At 42.3% G+C, this 21,197-nt stretch overlaps 1 protein-coding gene across 1 annotated transcript in view; it reads right to left on the bottom strand.

Annotated features, from left to right (window-relative positions):
- The window catches only part of SLC25A17 (solute carrier family 25 member 17), a 110,342-nt gene that overhangs the window by 49,195 nt on the left and 39,950 nt on the right, over window positions 1-21,197 (bottom strand). Inside the window, exon 3 of the mRNA XM_088468101.1 lies at window positions 11,207-11,273. Coding sequence (XP_088324227.1) covers window positions 11,207-11,273 — 67 coding nt within the window. The remainder of the gene's footprint in view (window positions 1-11,206; window positions 11,274-21,197) is intronic.

A 21,197-nucleotide genomic window follows, 5' to 3' on the forward strand; every position in this document is an offset into this window, starting at 1 on the left:
TCTCTCAAAAAATAAAAAAAATTTTATTAGCGCAATTATGACACAGTAATATTATCTAGGGATTCTAGCCCTTGAGTGAACAGTCTAGGGCTGGTTGACATTATGGTGGTGGACCCCACGTGCATGTCTCCCTGCTGTAGTGTTACCACTTATGGATTCAGCCTCATGCAAGCTAGGGAAATAGAGGGGAGACTCCACACCATTCAATGGTGACCCAATGTTCTACTCTATTATAAAGTGTGGTTTCTCCGTGGGGGCTTTAGTAAATCAGTGCATCACAAAAACGCCAGATAACCCATAACTGACAGTAAATATACCCCTAGGTGTGTGATAGGTGTGACCTGGTGGGAGAAAGGAACTTGTTACAGAGGTGAGGGCAGCCATGGAACCTCCGACACCCAATCAGGTAGAACATGCTTCTGTCCAAGGGTAGAACTATGGGAGATAATGGTGGCACATGCTGCCGGGAGCCAGCACTGAAGGGGCACTTCTTGCATTGCCCACAATATATTCACCCCACTTAGAACTGTAACTATGTACCCAGAGTGTACAGTCATGGCACTTCTTCCTGTCACATGAGAAGCCACCATACACTAGTGGAGAGCTTCGTGTCAGACCATCAGCTGCCGCCTCCGTCTATCTATAGCCTGTCCCTACTAATTGGTGTCGCTGCTCCTCAGCAGATTATTATGTTGGTGTGAGACATTCGGTGCCTCCCCTCACCTACAACTCCTCGGCACACTCCTCCCTGGTGGCAGCCCTAGCCAGAGACCCGTGCAGCTGCACTGGTGCACTCCCTCACCCACAACTCCCTGTCCCACTCCATACATCTATCCTCCATGTGCTACAAGTTGCGTTACACATAACGTGTCAGTGCAGAGTGACTAGATAATGCTGAGCATCTTTTCGTGAAAATATTTTCCTTCTTCTGCTGTTATTTGCACTGGGATGCACCAGCAGTTTCTGCTGAATAAAATAATATGCGGCATGCCTAAATTCTGTGTGCGACTGCATGTGTATCTGCATGCAAAATGCTACCATACAATGTCAGCGGCTGTGACGGGGGGGGGGGGACGGGGGGGGCACCAAATTATAACTTTCCTCCGGGCATCTGGGATGAACTTTCGCCATTGAATTGATTGATGTTTTCTATAACAGAGCAGCACACGTAAATGAATACAATAGCTTCTATTCCACAGTGGTCCGTTTCTATTATTTAAATTTATTTATTACCAGTTATTTATATAGCGCACACATATTCCGCAGTGCTTTACAGGGAATATCTTACCATTCACATCGGTCCCTGCCCCAGTGGAGCTTACAATCTATATTGCCTATCGATTTTGTGGGGAGCCAATTAACCTACCAGTATATTTTTGGAGAGTGGGGGAAACCGAAGCACCCGGAGGAAACCCACGCAAGCACAGGTAAAATATACAAACTCCACACAGTTAAGGTGCCCACACACTATGCCATATTTTACACGATCAGCCTGATTCCGACAAAAGATCGTGTAAAATAAGTCCTAATCGTGTCCACTCACAATCACAACGCCGATGCGTGTACCCGCTGGTCGTACATCGCATGACAATCTCAGTCACGATACACTGGAATAGTTTAGGAGGCACGATAGTTCGTTTGACACATTGAACAGTTTTTAACACCAAATCATGCCCACGACTGCCGGGGAGCTGCTGGGGAGAGTTCAAGGAGAAATCGGACACGATATCGCATCGTGACCACATCGCCTACTGTGTGGGCACCTTTAGGTGCTGCCCAATTGAATGTTGTTTCTATAAAAACACTATTAAATTAATATGAATAGAATAGCTTCTAATTTACAATGGTTTCAATAGAAACCGCATTGAAATAGAGTAGAAACCACTGCCAAAAATAGAACACTCCACAGCAGATTGTCGTTTAGAAACAAAAATGAAAAAAAAAAAAAAGTAGTGTAGTCCCTTTAGCACAAAAAAAAACCAAGAGCAACAACAATCACACAATTATCAAAAAATACTAAAACGTTCATATGCAAAGAAAGAAGGACATGCGCTCCTTATCGAGAAAACATGACGCGTTTCGACCGTATTGGTCTTTCTCATCTCGTCACCTTGAGAAAGACCAAAATGGTCGAAACGCATCGATAGTGGATAGGAGCTACCCTGTGATCGGAGAGGGTGACTGTAAGGACATTCCATGTAAAGGTATCCAGACCTAGCCTGTCTCTTACACTGTTCTGGTACGCAGTACGGCTCACCAGTGTTATTGCACATGTGTTGTTTATGTGTATGGTGGTTAAATGATGTTATACCATGAGAAGCCCCTTTTCTGTTCTTTTTGAGGTTGAAGATTAATGCAGTGGCTCGAAATGGACTTGAAAGATGAATACTACACCATTATTTGGATTTTTATTTATGAATTTTGAACTTTGGGAAAATTATCTTACCAGGACGGTACTTCTGTTATGCATATGAATTACTTTGTTCATGTTTTCCTGATAAGGAGCACATGTTCTTCTTATTTATTTTTATAGGTTGTTTAGAAACAGCTGGGGATCAACAGGGGGTTTCAGTTTAGACATCAAAACATACCTTTAGTAAATGCTGTCGATTAGACATAGAAACCGGCGGTTTCTAAAGGACACCAAAACCGGAGCTTAGTAAATTTAGCCCTTTGAGTCAATTGCCCACTTACTTTTGGTCCCTTGAAAAAGAGGGGGCTACATATAAAACAGCTGTAATTCCTAAACCCTTACTCCAATTTAGATGTGTATACCATCAAATTAAAGCTGATAGTCTGCACTTTAAAACCACATTCATTATACAAGTATAACTTGAATATGTGTTGATAAACAGCTAAAATAACAAAAATTGTGTCAGTGTCCAAATTTGTATGGACCTAACTGTACCACTCAGTAAATAGCAGTGGTTATTGCCTAGTGTTTGTTTTATTTTATCAAATAAGTCTATGGGCTTGCAGAATTAGTTTACCACATTCTAATGGAGATCTATGATGTGGCTGGCTCCGGGCGTTATTTGGGTGAACCTGCTTCGCCACCGGATCGCAGTGAAGTGTGTCCAGCTACCGGCCGCATGTATAATACCTATGTTTGCCAAAGAGGGAGTGTTAACTCACCTGTCTGGCGATGTCCACTGTCCCTCTTGCGGCTCTAGTGACCGGATGATAATCTTCCTGCAGCTCCAATAGTAGAGGGACCTCCCAGCTCCGCTGCATCCCTGCACCTTCCCCCAGTATCTGCCATGCTACCGATCACTGCTGATTGGTCAGCACGACAGGACTCCCCACCTGGCAGCTGCAGACAGGAGCAGTTGCCAAGGAAATGTAAAGTCACCACCCCTCAGCCCCCAGTGAGTACCTGGCGGCTACTCTGAGGAGCAGTCTCTGGGGAAATGAAAGTCACGATGGTCACTTGTTCCAAACATCAATGATCTGATAAACATCGATATTTAGTATATCGGTCATCAATTCATGTTTTCTTTTTTGTTTTTTTTTTAAATTGAGTTTATTTGTAAAACTTTTTTCCATAACAAAACTCAATACAAGAAACGAAAAATCCCCCCACCCCTAAGAGATCCAAAAGAGAAAAAAAAAAAAAAAAAATCAGTAATAAACAGCCATTAACATATGATCACATTAATTCAAATACAGTCAAATCCGATATACAAATAATACAGAACAAAAATATCTGAACAAAATAAATCTCAGCCACTCAAATTAGCTGAAAAATCATAAACAAAAACTATATATCAAGACATTATTGTGCTTTCTCGCTGATCGCTAACCCATCAGTGCCTGAAATATCCCCACCTCCAGTAACATAATGGGAAGAAGAGATCCATGGGCCCCAAATACGCTCATATTTGAGAATACAGTTACACTTAGTATATAAAAAACGTTCATGCCCTACCACTTCATTCATCAACCCACACCACTCAGCAAAAGTAGGGCCCCTAGATGCCATCCAAGTATGGGCAATACAAACCTTTGCCAGAGTCATTGCATTAATCACATATTGGACCGTCAAATGATTAGCCCTGTCCAATAGACCCAAACCAAAGATACACATTTTAGGGGACAAAATGGGGATACCACATTCCGTATTGGTGACACAGTTAGTGACTTGGGACCAAAACACCTGGACAGCAGAACACTCCCAGAGGAGATGCCAAAATGAGCACTGGGGAGTAGAGCATTTAGGACACTTGTCTGAAGCTCCAGATCCAAATCTATTCAATAATAAAGGGATAAGTTACACCCTGTGTAATAAAAAAAATTGTATCTGTTGAAATCGCACTGCAGAGGTGGCAGTCACATGACTATTCAACATTAGAAACCACTCATCATCATCTAATGGACCCAAATCATCCACCCATTTAAGTCTAAGTGGTGCTAGGGTGTCATCAGAATTAACGGTTAGGAGGTAGGAATAAATTTGAGAAATCAATCTCCTACCACTAGTCGCTTGCAGCACAGCCCTAACAGGATCAGGAGTAAATTGCGGAGGGCCAGAAGAAAACTGGACGGATAGGGCATGTCGAAGCTGTAAGTAGCGGAAAAACATAGAATTCAGGACCCCAAATTCAGTCCTAACAGTGTCAAAAGTTTTTAAGACCCCATCACTATAAAGCTGTCTGAGAGAGAAAACCCTCCTCTTGGATCACAAAGAGCTACAATCTAATAGGGCCAGCTCTCCAAGAGCGGAAGAATGCCAAAAAGACAAATCGGGATCAATACCTTCTGCCCCCACTAAAGCACGGGCCTGTTTCCACAGTTTATGAGCCTGTGTGACCAATGGGGCTCCCTCCGTAGGGCACCTGTCATCAAGTAATAATTGCAAAGGGGAACATCTTCTAGAAACAGTATGTACCAAAAAAGTAGGCAAATCCTGGCTCTCCTCACACAAAACCCACCCCCCGTAGATTAACTAATTGAGAGGCCAAATAATAAAGGCAGAAATTCGGCAATGCTAGGCCACCCAACCCTCTAGGTCTTCATAGGGTCTTAAGTTTTATTCGAGGATGTTTTTCTGCCCAAACTAAAGAGGAGATATAACCATCAGACTAAATATACGAGGAGAGATATAAACAGGGGCCTACTGAAAAACATACAAAAATTTGGGGAGAACAATCATTTTTACCAAATTCATCCAACCTGTAACAGTCAAGGAAAGTTTATTCCAGACGTGCAGGTTGGATTTCAAGTCAACTTGTAGCTGGACATTAAGTGGGACAAAGTCCGACGTAGATGACGTTACCAAAATTCCCAAATATTTAAACCTGGAGGTCCATTCCAAGGGAGTATTCACAGCACCAACAGGAGTGGAAGGACCATGAACAGGAAGAATGCAAGATTTGTTCCAGTTAATGTGCAGCCCAGAAAACCGTCCAAAAGAATCTACCACGTAGAGAAGGGTGATCAAAGACTCCGATGCATCAGACAAAAATAACAGCATGTCATCCGCATAGAGAGCCACCTTGTCGACCCTTTGCTGTATCTGAATCCCCCGTATTCCGGGGTGACTTCTGATAAGACATGCCAAAGGCTCGATGGCCAGGGCAAAGAGTCGGGGAAAGAGGACAGCCCTGTCTAGTACCTGTAGAGAGGAGAAAAGAAGGAGAAACATATCCATTAATACAAACCCGCCCTTAAGGGGTAGAATATAGTAATTTAACGCAAGCTATAAATCTAGGTCCCATCCCAAAATGAAACAGGATCTCCCAAAGATAGTGCCACTCTACAGAATCAAAGGCCCTGGCGGCATCCAAGGATACAACCACTGCCCCGTCATCCACAGAGTCCGCCAGCTGCAAAATCGAATATAATCTCCTAAGATTTTGTGAGGTAGACTTCCCTAGCATGAAACCAGTCTGGTCAGGATGCACCACCTCACTAATTACCTTACTAAGCCTAAGTGCAAGCATTTTAGATAATATTTTAATATCCGTAGAAAGGAGGGAGATCGGGCGATAAGAGCCAGTATCAAGGGGATCTTTGCCAGATTTAGGGATCATAACAATAATGGCCTCTGACATAGAACAGGGAAGAGTACACAGGTCACACAGTTCATTAAAAAGGTCAAGTCTGGGAAAAAAGAAAAGGGCATGTTTCTTATATATCTCAATGGGAATCCCATCCACCCCTGGGGCCTTACCTCCCGGAAATGAACAAACAGCCACCCCAATTTCCTCTACAGTAAATGGGGGGTCAAGGAATGCTCTGCTGTCCTGGGAAATGGATGGGAGGGATTTATGTCCCAAATATTCAAATAATTCATCTAAAGTATAGTGCGCCTCGGAGCAATAAAGACTAGCAAAATAATCATAGAACACCTTCGTAATAGCAGGTGTAGAAGAGTGCAAATTACCTAAGGAGTCCCAAATTTGAGCTAGGACTGTGGCGGGTCGGACCTCCCTAGAAAGATACACCAGGAAAGCCCCAGATTTATCCAAATCTGAATAATAACTATGCTTAACAAATAGCAGACATCTTCTGGAATTATCTAAGAGGAAATCAGATAAAAATTTAGCGGCTCCATATATGAGGATATTTTGGTAATAGAACCCGAGGACAGATATTGCTGATCCAACAAAGTACAACTATTTTCCAGCTCAGCTTCCTTTTTCTTCTGAAAAGTTTTAATACTTATCACCCTACCAAAGAACCACGAAGGACAGCCTTAAAGGCATCCCATAAAATGTCAACGGAAACAGAACCAGTGTTCTCAGTGAAAAAATCACCCCATTGGGATTCCAATTCCGAGCCCGCGCCCATTAATGTAAACCAGAAAGGATTACATTTCCAAAAAGAGTGACCTCGTGGAGCAGCAACATCAATAGTCAGTATTAAAGGGGCATGATCCGACACACCACGGGATCGGTACTCCACCTCTACAACCTGTGGGACCAGCCTCCCGGATATCAGAGCAAGATCAATCCTAGAAAAGGAATGATGAGAGGCTGAAAAGCAAGAGTACCGAGCCAAGTGAGGATGCCGTACCCGCCAAATATCCACCAACCCAAGCTCATCCACTAAATTGGCAAAAGAGTGAGGGGAGGGACCAGACACACTCGAACTTTCACGCCACCTATCCAGGGCAGGGTGTAGCACATTATTAAAATCCCCTACACAGGTAACCGGGATATCAGGGGATAAGGAAATAAGTTCAGCAGACTTTTTCAGGACCTCACTAGTATAAGGAGGGGGAATTTAAACCGCAAGAATATGGAGTGGGGAGGAGTGAATAGATGCCCGTATGAAGACATATCTACCCAAGGGGTCAATTCTATCTTCATCCAGCACAAAACCTAGGGATCTACGAACAAGGACTGACACCTCTGGAATACGAGGAATGTGTAGAGTGATAAGCCCAGCCTATCCAAGGTTTGCGCAAAGCCAAGACTTTTCCACCCACTAAATGTGTTTCCATCAAACAAATAATATCAGTCTGAGCCTTTTTCACCTGAGTCAAAACTAAGGAGCGCTTAACCCGGTCATTGAGGCCCCGGACATTCCAGGAGAGAATTTGGAGAGGGGAACCTAAGCTAGTAGACATCATGGGGTTACCCACAAACCAGGGAGGAGAGGAGATACAGACAACTGGGGGCACCCAGCGAGACATAGCAGCACTACATAATAGAGAACACAGTAGAAGCTGAGAATAAAATAAATAAAAGTATAATAGTTTAGAATATGACATTGCAATAGCGTAAAATAGAAACATAAAATAAAATCTCATACAATAACCCTGAAGAAAAAAAAATGCAACCCACCCTGTATATATACCCCAACCAGATATACCTAAATCCCTAACCTACCGACTACTAACCCCGACTCAAAATACCCAATAAACCCCTTATTTTATTTTATTAGAATAAAGAGTAAGAGAAAGGGGGGGAGCAATTCTTACCTCAGCCGTAAGGTGGAGTGTCGGCCAGGCCCAAAACAGAATTGCCCTCCCCGGCACCCAGCACCTAAAATTACAGTATGAAACGGGTACCACAATAATATTACCAATTGGAGAGCAACTAAGAGCTAATAATCATCAAATTAACTAACAAACAAGCACAGCTCACGGAATAACAAGTCCAGGTCAGTCCGGAGGAGTATCTTCACCACGGTCCCTAAGATCCAGCCACGACGAAGCTTCACGTGGGGAATCAAAGAAATGAGATCGTCCATCAGCCACCACACGCAGACGGGCAGGAAACAACATGGCATAGGAGAGGCCCAGATCACGTAAGCGATGTTTAATCTGTATGAATTGGGACCTAGACTTCTGGACATCCATAGAAAAATCCGTGAACACTGCCACCCGATTTCCATTATATTCCAAAGGACCACGTAGACGAGCCAAACGAAGGATCAAATCTCTGTCCTTGAAATGCAGGATCTTGGCAATGAATGTGCGAGGGGGAGCGCCAGGCGGTAGAGCCCTACCAGGGATTCAGTGCGCTCTTTCTACCGCAAAGTGGGCAGTGAAATCATCCCGGCCAAAGGTGTCCACCAACCATTTTTCCAGAAACTACTCCGGTTGAGAACGTGCCGACTTCTCAGGTAGACCAACAAAACGTATGTTATTTCTGCGAAGTCGGCCCTCAATATCGGAGATTTTGGTGCGACAGGCCACCATCTGGGACTCCAGGGTTAAAAGCCGTCCCCGCAACCGGAGCAGTGATAGCCTCTAACGTGGAGATACGAGTCTCAGCCTCACCAACACGTTCTCGCATCGTCTGCATATCATGACGGATAAGCGAAAGCTCCACATGAACTTCAGAAATCTTGCCAGACAGCGATTTCTCTGAAGAGGTGATTGCCTGCATTAAATTATGCATAGTGATCTCAGGCTCCAAAGGAGGATCCTCAGGAGCAGGTGGAGAGGAGGGTTGAGAGGAGTGAGACGGAGTCCCTGAAGAGCTGGATCCCGTAGCCGAACCAGTTCCAGAACGGGAGAACCTCTCCAGCCGCGCAGCGGCCGACTTCTGGAATTTTTTTCCCATTACTACTAGATCGCAGGCACAAATGCAGAGAACAGCAGGCAGTGGAGAGCAGTGCAGGATGGTAGCCAGCAGCTGGGTTCAGAAGGAGGAGGGCTTGGAGTTTCCAAATGTCCCCAGTGATCCAGGGAGAGGATCAGCCACCTCCCTAGCTGCCCAGGATGCCAAACAGCAGTGTGCTGGCTCCTGAAGACAGGCGCCACAGTACAGCTGGAGCCGGATCCAAGATGGCGTCCGCTACCGGCAATCGCGGGTAGCAACGGCAAGCAGGACACTGTGCAGAGAGTGAGAGAGGGTACCTCACCTCCCCAGCCCCCCAGGGCACCCTCCGGATAGCAGAGGAGACTAGTGCTGGAGCCAGGAGCCGCCTCAGACACCGGGGTCTGAATCCAAAATGGTGCACGCGACCAGGAGACGCTGCAGAGAGAGAGATTCTCGGCTCCCACAGCACAGCAGCCAGCTCATCCAGACTGACCCTAGGACTCCTGGAGCAGGGGATAGAAGGTATAGAGGGAAATACCAGTGCCGGGGACCGGATATAGGGATCAGGATGTTTAGGATAATAGGGCCTAGGAGCTACGTTATCAGCTTCCTACATCCAGCCCATCCAGGCCACGCCTATGTTATGTGTTTAAAAGAAAATATATATAGATTTTTTTAATAAACTTGTGTTGGATAAGTTTTAAATAGATGTTCTTGACCCAATTCAATCATAAAAAAACAGCAATCTGAGCAGTTTTTGGGAAAAAAAAACCTGCCAGTTAAGTGGTTAAGGGGTAGATTTAATAAAGCTTGGAGAGAGATAAAATTGGAGATAAATAGCACCAATCAGCTCCTAACTGTCATTTTTCAAACACAGCCTGTAAAGTGACAGTTAAGAGCTGATTGGTTGGTGCTATTTATCTCCAATTTTATCTCTCTCTAAGCTTTATTAAATCTCCTCCTAAGTGAGGCTTTGGAAATACATCCATGAAATTATAAAGACCTGGGGATATGTATCATCAGAGGGCTGAGAATCAAGATTGAGATTTTCTTTGTCCATATAAAAGGAACATATTTTTATTCATATCATTATTGAGCAACTAGATGAATTTCTCATACTTCCTTGTTTCATATTTGTTGTGAGTGTTTAGGTGAACACTCAGATTTTGTGCTTGTAGCTCTTGTGCGCTATTTCGGATATCATATTTTGAACATTGTAAATAATGATGAAGATGACTATCAGCAGCAACATCTAACTACTTCCGATTGCTTATTGACCCCTCCTGACTGTACTCAAAGCATTAGCATTTTGGCTATGAGATAACTAGTCCTAGCTTTCTGTTCACATTACTTATCCAACATGTTGAATTTCACATTTATTAATAACTGTCAAGTACTATTGCGTCTTGTGTATATGAGGAATCAGTATGATTTACCGCCAGCCGCATCGGGATGTCGGGCGCCGGCGTAGGTAAAATGGCAGGGGTCGAGATTTTGACGCCTGTCATTTATTAATGATGATTAAGCAGTCGGGAAGCGGGCGGTCGGCATTGCGTCCGCCGGCTTCCCATATATGACCCTATTACATTACTATATTGTGCACAAGTAAGGAAACTTGACTCACATTTGCTATTGATATTGTCATGCTACATCTCCATCATGTGGTGCAAATATACACACAAACCTATGGGTGGGTACATACCTAAATGACCGGCAATCATGCCGATGTTCAGGGTGATTTGCCTTCAACCTGGACATCGCATGATTGCCGGTACACACTTAAAAGATTTAATGAAAGACAGAACGATCACTGTTCCGTCCTTCATTAATATGTACAGCCTCACATGCGATAATCGTGTGATTGGCTGTGCAGCACGGCGAATTACACTATCGCATACGACCGCGGAAGCGCACAAATCAGGCATACACACTTTACGATTTGCCCAATTTGTCGTTCTGATTTGGCCAAATTGTGCCGATATCGTCCTGGTGTGTATGCACCCTATGTCTGCAGTAAAAGCTATGGTTTTGGACCTGGACGTATCTTGAGATGTATGTTCAGGGCACAATGTGTCTAACTGTATATTAACTCCTTAATGTGTATCTTTGTGTGCAAGACAAATGCACTTTAAAATACATCTAGGAGCATTTTTTGCTTTCTATATTACCCTATTACATCTGAGCTCAGAGTGAATGCTAGATATACTTACAGCCCCTCTTCTTTAATAATTTCCATCAGCACAGCTGGAGTATTGCGGGATTTCCTCTTGTCATCCACTGAGATAAAAAATAAATGAATAACTGCATCACTATATTACCAGTTTTGTGTCAGTATTACAAAGCAATAGTGTCACAGGATTATGAAAACTCGTCTGGTATCTACTGCAAATTTAATATTGTACTTCGGGCAGATATTATATACACAGAAAGCATATAACAGAAGTAGTAACTTAAGGATAATGAAACATATGGAACATAAATAAAGGTTATGTGGCAACAACATGAGGCGCTTACATAAATATCTACAATTCAAAAAGGTCAAAATATGGACATACATGGAATGGACAAAAATAATAATTTTACTAATATGAAACCAATAGAATGAATATTCCCTGACCAATATCCAACATCAATTAAGAGGTATCTAGTAACCTAGTGATATAAAACTTAACTGTTTCATCCTAACATCCAGTAATCAATAAAGGTTATGGAACTACACATTCCAGAGTGGCATAAAAGCCAAAAGAAGCTAAAGCATCTATTTGACAGAAACCCACACAGAAGTCTCTCTGCCTGAATCTTGTAACATGGTTATGGTCCACCAAACTGTAAATTATGCATCATGATCTATTGTAGTCGTATCAAACATGTGGCCCACCCTCACCATCCACCAGATGATGTAATGTGGATGAAGCCGGTATCTACACTTTTACTTACGGTTAAATATTGCTGTCCTGTTGGACTATTACTCAGGCTCCAGCAGAACATAAATGGCTGCATGCGGTCTATTCCCTTAGAGGCAGCACACAGCCGCACAACACCGAAGTGCCAAAAGTCATGTGATAGATGACTAGTATTGTCTGTTTGTCCTTTTCTCTTCTACTTCTTCCCTCTTCACCTTGTTCCTTCTCTTCTGCTGAAGTCGCTAGATCCCTGCTGGCTCCTATTGAGAAGTGAGGTGGACGTACCTAAAAATGTCAATCTGCTGATTTTAAGAATTTTTGGCCTAGAGAGATAATCTTACCATTGCAGATAACCCTGGCAGGTTTTTGCAGAAAAAAAATCACACCCAATTTTTTCAATTGGATAGCACAAGAATTGGGAGCGAACATAGCCACGGTGAAAATTTCGCAACAATTGAATATGCCACTAGGTATGTCTCCCATTGAAAATCTGAGAAATAGGTACTTCAATAAAACATAATATGAGACTGAGACTAAAATACAAAATAGGGATCCAGTTACTTAATCGGTCAAAAAAAAATAAAGGCAAATTGAAGTCTGAAAATTGTATGATCTGTATATCCAAATTTAACATCTAATCTCAAAAAATGTAAACAAAGATCCTCAATAATACCTTTATTTTGAGAAAGGATAGAAAATAAACCTTTTTTCCCCTCCTCAAGGTTGCCTCTGTCATGGGCGTAACTAGGGTTGCGCAATATGTGCAGTGCAGGTCTCCGCAGGGCAGGAGGCGCTGCTTGGGCCTCTCAATTTTCTGTTTACAATCATTCTCACTTGTAGATTACTCTTATTTTATCCCCGGAATCTCCTGGCCACCCGCATCACCTCCCTAGCTGACTCTCCCACCATCTGGTCACCTCCCCAAGCACCTTCAGTCACATCCTCTATTATTTAACACACACATTTAATACAAACAAAATACGGTCATACCCCATATCAACTCTGACATGGCAGTCAGACACATTACACATGGAGCTGTCTGCCCCACAATGTCTTTCAACATTAATTTTTATTATTAATATTAATCACATAATAATATCTATAACAAAAACATCTAATAAAATAAAACAATAAATTATAAACAAAAAGGGGGAAAAGAGAAAATAAAATTTAAAAAAATAACGTCCCGAAGGCCAGGGTATAGCAAAACAAAAAAAACAAACAATTAATAAAGTACCGTAAACATACAGTATATAGTATTACAAAACAAATATCACATAAACATAAAAAAGAGAGAACTCCCTTCATTAAATATCTATTTCCGTCAAAATAGAACTAGCAGTGCTTTTAATACGTTGGGACTCTGGGCTTGATTCAGACCCGCTCGCAAGCGGGTCGATGGTGGCCCAGTGCGCATGCGCCGTGCGCGTGCCCCGGAGCGAGCATAAAAAGCACTTGCTCCGTGGCTAACTACAAAAGGGGCGGCTGTCAATGTTGATCGACAGCTCGGTCCATATTGTAGGTGTGGCCGGGGGTGGCTTCACAAACGGAGGCGTTCCCAAGCGAACACCTGCCGTTTGTGGGCGGCCCCACTGACATCACCAGTGATGTCAGTGAGAGAGTTTCCGGCTCTATTAAAGCCAGAAGCTCTCTGGGGCTTGCGGCCACGAGACCCTACCACAAGGGTCTCATCGCAAGCCCAATGGTGGCGATGGTCTTGACATCGCGACCATCATCCTGGCCGCTCGCAATAGCTGTGGGTGGTCACCCACAGCTATGCGAGGGGCCAGGAGGCCGCAACTAAAAAAAACAGCGCCCGCCCTGATTCAGAGCTAGCGCTCGCTTTTTGCGAGCACCTCTGAATCAGGCCCTCTGCTCTATAATCACTCCAATTAAACCATATCATTAGCGGAATTATTGGCTGAGGAGGAATACAAGACTGCAGCTATCTCATAATCACAATGGGCTTGTATTTGATCTTCTATGGTATCTAATTTTGGTATGACATCAGAACGCCAATGGTATGCAATAAGGGACTTTGTTGCAATTAAAATATGCCCCATAACATATTTATCCCCAGAAGAGGCATTTCCACAATAAACATGGAACAATGCTAAGGGAGGATCTGGAGATACCTTAACCTCTGTGACATGTGAGATTAACATAAAGACCTGACGCCATAACATATTTAGTTTTGAACATGCCCAGAAGACATGATAAATATCCCCAACTGCACCGCAATTACGCCAACATTGGTTAGGCAGAGAAGGCCAAATTTTATGGAGCCTATCTGGTGTTAAGCATATCCAGTGAATAAGTAAAACATTTCCAAATGGGAGATACATTTAGATATACGAAAACATGATCTAAAAATAGAACCCCAGTCATCTTCCGTGAGAGAGACAGAAAGATCTCATTCCCATTTGAGAAGAGCTTGAAAAGTCACAGGTTTGGAGACACCTACCAATAAACTATACCACCAAGATATACTTTTCTTATACACCCCAGTGGAGAATGTCTCAAAAATATATTTTGTTGTAGCGTGCAATGGTTGAGAACCCAAATGTAAACTGTGCAACCGGTAACGTAGCTGTAGGTATTTATAGAAATCCCTTGTTGGAACAGAAAACAATTCTTGAATACGAGAGAAAGGGAGAAGTACACCATTAAGGATAACATCACTAAGTGAAACCACCCCTTGAGCCGCCCATGTATCAAATTTTAAATCAGGGATCAAAGCAACTATACTATACAAACTGAGATTAGTAGTGGGAAGTTGAAAATCATTTAATCTAACTATAGCTTTATGCCATGTAGATACAGAAACAACTGCTGCCAGTGAAATAGAGGGAAATTGGCATATTCAACTTTGTCATAGGCAAACGCGGTGGGGGGTACTGTCTGCCTGGAAACCCCCCTCCACAGCCCACACCATGACCACAATAGAAATAGTAATATAGTGCTGCATGTTCTTCTCAGTATCTAAAATGAAATAATTAGCACCACCTGTGGATCTTAAAACATGCATCAGCCAGTAATAAATAACCTGTGCACCAACTAGGAGATCTGGAAAACATGCACGGTTAGGGATGCACTGCTATAGAGCCCAATATGTAGATATATGTCTAGGGCAGTGCTAGGTTCTTCTGCTACTCCTCCAGGCTCCCGGACTTGCTCCAATAGTCTGGAATGGTGCCCACATCTAAAATAAATACATTCAACTAGACAGGATGGCCTACTGACGCATCTAATGGCATACTGTGATTACTGGTTCTGTATATGCTGGAATTATGACAGAAAATACACTTTGTATGACGCTTATTAAAGCTGGTTAAGTACTAATTCTGCCCTCTTCATGGACTGGCCACACTTGCTCTAAAATCAAGCATTTGGAAACCCCCCTCTAGAATTCCTTCGTTTGCCACGGTTTGTGGTAACCACAATAAATGCGATAAAGTAAAAGGATGGCACATGTTCCTTTCCAGAATAACCCATGGTTTAGGTGCTTCCACTTCAAACCAATCCCCGAGCTGACACAAAATACATGCCAATTGGTATACAGTTCCAAGTTTGGAATTGCAAGACCCCCCTCCGTCTTAGGCAGGGACATAATGCGTCTAAATAATCTAGTTTTTTTTGACCTCCAAACATATCTTGTAAAAATACCATAAAACTTAGATAACAGCAACAAAGGGAGTAACCTAGGTATGGTGCGAAATAAGTACAATAACTTGGGCAACAACACCATTTTCAAAGAAGCAATACGGCCCAGCCATGAAACCTCTTGTAACACCCAATCAGCTTTTAAGAGTGAGAATTTAGTCAGAAAATAATTACAGGCCACAATGTCAGCTCCCCGTTTTGGAATTTGGACCCCTAAATAGGTAAGACTCTTATCTTGCCATACGTAGTTGTAGGCTCCTTTCAGTTTATCCAAAAGCTCAGTAGAAAAATTAAAAATCGGGAGAACTTCCATTTTAGACGTGTTTAATTTATAATAGGACACTCTGGAATATTCCTCCAATACTTTATGTAAAGACAATAAAGAGAATTCAGGGCTAGTAAGACAATAGAACATCATCTGCAAACAGTTTATGAGAGGAGCCCCCCAGCTGAGGGCCCTGTATGTCAGCAGAGTTTCTAACGGTTTCTGCCAATGGTTCTATCGCAAGCGCGAAAATCAAAGGGGAAAGTGGACAGTAGACAGCCCAACAAAATAGGAGGGTGCTAGGTCATATAAATACAATATAACATAAATCCAGTAAAAACCAGAAAGAACCAGCACTCCAAGAATAAGTGCAAAAAGTCAATATTTATGAAAAATACATGTCATCACGAAACGGACTCCAATAAGGCTCTTCAGTCACAAATCAAACAAAAGTGCAATGTGCATGGCATAATAGCAGCACCAAACATGTGCCTGGAGTCAGGTGTGACAGCACTCAGATCATCATGTTGAAAACAGCTCTATATATATTATACACATTACGCAATAAAGTTTTGCAATAAATAGAGCTTTTTAGCATAATCATGGCCAAGGTTATGGGCCTATACACAATGGCCCTCATTCAGAGGCGGTCGCAAGAAGCGAGCGCTCGCTCTGAATGAGGGCAGCCGCTTGACTTTTCAAGTGCGGCCTCCTGGTCGCTAGCTAAGCTGTGGGTTACCACCCACAGCTTTAGCGACCAACCAGGTTGATGGTCGCGATGGTCCATCGGGGCTTGCGACGAGACCCTAAGGTTGGGTCTCGGCAACCGCAAGCCCAAGGGAGCTTCCTGCTCTGATCGAGCAGGAAGCTCCCCACTGACATCACTGCTGATTTCAGTGCGGCCGCCCACAAAACGGCAGGCGGTCCTTAAGGAATGCCTCCGTTTGTGAAACCACCCCCCCGCCACGCCTACAAAACGGGTCGAGCTGTTGATCAACATCAACAGCCGCCACTTTTGTAGTGAGCTACGGAGCAAGAGAATTTCTCTCTCGCTCCGGGGCTTGCACACGCGCAGCGCGGCCACTGCGAGTGCGCAGGGCCTAAACATCGACCTGGATGCGAGCGCTCAGCGATTGCGACCTGGTCTGAATGAGTCCAATACCCAGGTAACCTCTGTAACATACCCTAACATACTAGGGTTCAAATCCAGAGCGCATGACACAGTCAAACCAGCTCAACCGAGCCACCTCAGGGCATCGCTCTAATGAGAAAAGTGAAGTGTAAAGTAAGAAAGGTAAGCGCAGCTGCATATATAGAATAGAAAAGTGAAAGTACAAATATAATAAAAACAAAACAGTAAAATTGTTAAAGTGTGCAAAAAAGGGAGAATGTGTTATAATGTGATGCCCTGAAGCAGACCAACCAAAGCAATCCAGGGGACCCAGGCACCAAACTTCAACCCAAAGTTGCACTACAGTATATAACTTGTAGGACTTACCTAAAATTGTGCCTATTACTAGTGTGCATATACAATACCAGACTCCATGTTTTAAACCAATGGGGGAGGGGTGCTAGTCCATGCTGAGGGCGTCTCATTCCTTCAGGTGTGCAATGAAGCACACTAAAAATGGAGTGTATAGGAAAGAGTCCAGAACTGCACACCCTGAATAAAATATATATATATATATATATATATATATATATATATATATATATATATATATATACACACATACATACAAACACACACACATATAATGGGGGTTGCTACCTATTGAGACTTTTATTGTAGGCACAGAAACAGACAAATCACAGGTGCACAACTCCAAATTACTGATATATATATACAATCAAATCCTGCACTCACATCAAGATTAATTCATCGGTGGGGTGCTATCCAAGATCAGATTTTTAACTGATCCAATTAATATCCACACAATATCCAGTCTCCAAATAGAAAATACAAGACACAGTGACGCAGTCTATCAGGCTCCATACATAATCTGCACAATAGACCAACCACATTGACACATACACGACTGGACAAAAAGATTATGTGTATATATGTACATACCATATTAGTATTCCAAAAAGAAAAAATTATGAGTCCCACAAAACTCCAAGTGTTGCAACCAGACACCCAGTCAGGGCTATAGTCCACAAGTGTCCCAGCGAGTGTGCATCATGGATACCTATACAATTAAATATCAATGAAGTGTGTACAATCATATAAAGAAATATATATCAGATCACAAACCTAAGTGCGAACGATGACACTGCCACGCAGTCATAGAAACAAAAAGACGTGCGCTTACCAGGTTCAAATGAACACCACACTCCGCTATCTCCTCTCACGGGCAACGCGGGACTCCGGCACACCAACACATACACACGTGTGTGTCCCCGGCTGCTTGCAATCCCCCGGGTAGCTCAAATACGCATCTCGGCGGAAGTGGTCACAGACCACTCCCTAGTCACATGCTCCCTGCCAGGCCGGAAGTTCCCTACACTAGAGTCCGTCACCGTCAGTCTGACTACGTTCCATAGGTTGCCATGGCTACATAGTAAACAATCAGGGCATAGCGTACTCTATACTAACTAGAATAACTCAATTTGCATATCCACTCACAGGAAGGGACACGGTTAACCATTCTTTCTCTGGATATAAAAAAAAAAAAACATATAATAGACTTCATCGCTATTAGTACATTGATATAGAGAGCAAAAAAAAGATTGCTATAGTCTGAATAGAGACAGCGGTAGATTCCATCCAATGTTATCAATACCAAAAAAAAAAGAGTAGATATAAACTCTACACATACATCTAGAAAGAAAAAATATTAACGCCTGAGGAAACACATTGGAATATTCCATCCTATAGTGACAATATCACGAAAAAAGGAAGAAAAAAACATATAAACTCCACACACATCTCCAAAATACTAAAGGAAAAATGACAGTAAAGAAACAATACAAAATCAACGATAAAAAATCAATAGAAAAATATAAATATATACAAAAAGAAAATAGGCAATACAGTAGGCAATAAAAGAATTATAGAAAAATCATAAGAACTTAAATCATAAATAGATATAAATAAATTAAATACATACATGTGGATGCATGCATACCCTGATGAACACATCAGTGCAACTGCATCCTCTCATGTAAATATATTAAAACATAAAACAAATATAGACGTGCACAGATGTAACCGTGGTAGTACGATAATATATTAATTCATCGTGAGAGACAGAATATATTTTAAACCAATGGAAATACCCACTAGGAAAAAAAAGAAACCAAGTGTTACCCACCAGACCTAAGATTGTGATGACTAGGCGCATGCAGAATGTACAACTCAATAAGTATCCGAAAATTACTAGTCAAAAGGATAGACAGCAGATATTATCCACCCATCACCATAGATATTCGAACTATGTGGCCCCAAATTCACCAATCATAGCATATAAACCGTCACCACCAGAAGAATATTCAGTTTAAAGGAAAACATTCAAAGGATTGCTTTCATTGAGTCCTCGTGGGGCTACTGTATCCAACGTATGAATCCAAAAGCTTTCTCGCTTCTTTAGAGCCGCAGTCCTATCGCCGCCAAGGGTCAATGGCAGAATCCAGTCTATTAACCGGCATTTAAGACTCGCTACTTGATGGCCTCTCAATAGGAAATGTCTGGCGACTAGTTTATCTGAATGTCCAGTCAATAGAGCAGAGCGAATAGACGCCCTATGATTGGCCATCCGGTCCCTAAATTTTCTTGCGGTGAGGCCCACATAGTAGAATCCACAAGGACAAGTAATGTTGGTAGATTATAAAATCCATCATACAATGTAACTTATTTGATGAAAAACTTCCTTCCCATATGTGGGTGTGGGGACGTCGGTCCAGTCAGCATAGACGCACATGCAATACAACTTCCACAAGAGTAACACCCAGGTTTCTGTTTCATAAGCTCCGGTATAGTCTTAACCTCTCTTGGATATAAAGTAGGCCTCATTAATAATTGCTTAAGGTTGGGTCCTCGCTTATAAGCCATCATAGGAGGATCATAGTTTTTAAATGAGAGCGTGCTGTCAGATGCAAGTATATGCCAATGTTCTTTCAAGGCTTTTGATGTACTGTAGGCACTTTTGTCGAATTTAGTTGTAAAAATAAGGCATTGCTTTTTCTTGGATTGTGCTGGTTCCCCCTCATTTTGCTTTTGGTCAATACACCGTGCTTTAGTGAGACATTTATTTAACCTCACTCGGCTATACCCCCTCTCCAGGAATCTAGCACTCATTTTATTCAATTGTTCCTCTCTGACAATAGGGTTGGAATTAATCCTCAAAACACGTAGGAACTGTGAAACTGGCAAGTTGTCCTTAAGTGCTGGTGGATGGTGGCTGGTCGTTAGTAAGGCCATATTTCGGTCAGTTTCCTTACGATAGAACGCTGTGTTAATGATCCCTTCGGTATTCATTATTGTCACATCTGAAAAAATGAATAGCCCTATTATCAACTTGATGGGTGAATTTGATTGGACTCTATAGTGCATTCAAATTGATCACCATGTCTTCAAACGTCTCAATAGTGCCCTTCCATATAATGAAAATGTCATCTACGAAACGTCGATAGAAGACTATCCATTGGCTGTACTTCGGAAAGATGTGTGTTTCTTCAAATCTTGCCATATACAGATTTGCGTAAGCAGGTGCCAAATTCGAACCCATCGCGGTTCCAGTCACTTGAATGTAAAATGCATCTTTGTAATGGAAGTGATTGTTATAAAGGACCAAGGTCACTAGTTCTAACACAAATTCCGAAGGTGTATCCCCCATTGTTCCTTGATCATTCAGTATCCGTCTTATTTTTTTCTTTTTGGAATACTAATATGGTATGTACATATATATACACAATCTTTTTGTCCAGTCGTGTATGTGTCAATGTGGTTGGTCTTTTGTGCAGATTATGTATGGAGCCTGATAGACTGCGTCACTGTGTCTTGTATTTTCTATTTGTCTATTGGTAATTTTCAATTTATATTGATTATAGCTTTGTTGTTTCATTTCTAGATGTAATACGAAATATGCACATATGGTGCATTTTTGCAATTATTTGCCGGTCTTGAAAAAGGTTCACATTCGAACCGAAACGTCGACGAATTATTTATATGGCAATCATTTGGGCAAATTATGCTGAATAAATTGTTTCGACTACATAATGAGTGACTTTTTGGAGAGTGCTCCCATCCAGGAGACTGAATATTGTGTGGAGATATATATATATATATGTACATGTAGGTATGTCCATGTTACAGTTTTTGTTAGATGGCTATGTATAATATGCATTTATGGCATTTATACTCCTAAT

The sequence above is a fragment of the Taudactylus pleione genome, unplaced genomic scaffold (assembly GCF_031769625.1).
Source record: "Taudactylus pleione unplaced genomic scaffold, aTauple2 ptg000080l, whole genome shotgun sequence".
NCBI lineage: Eukaryota > Metazoa > Chordata > Amphibia > Anura > Myobatrachidae > Taudactylus > Taudactylus pleione.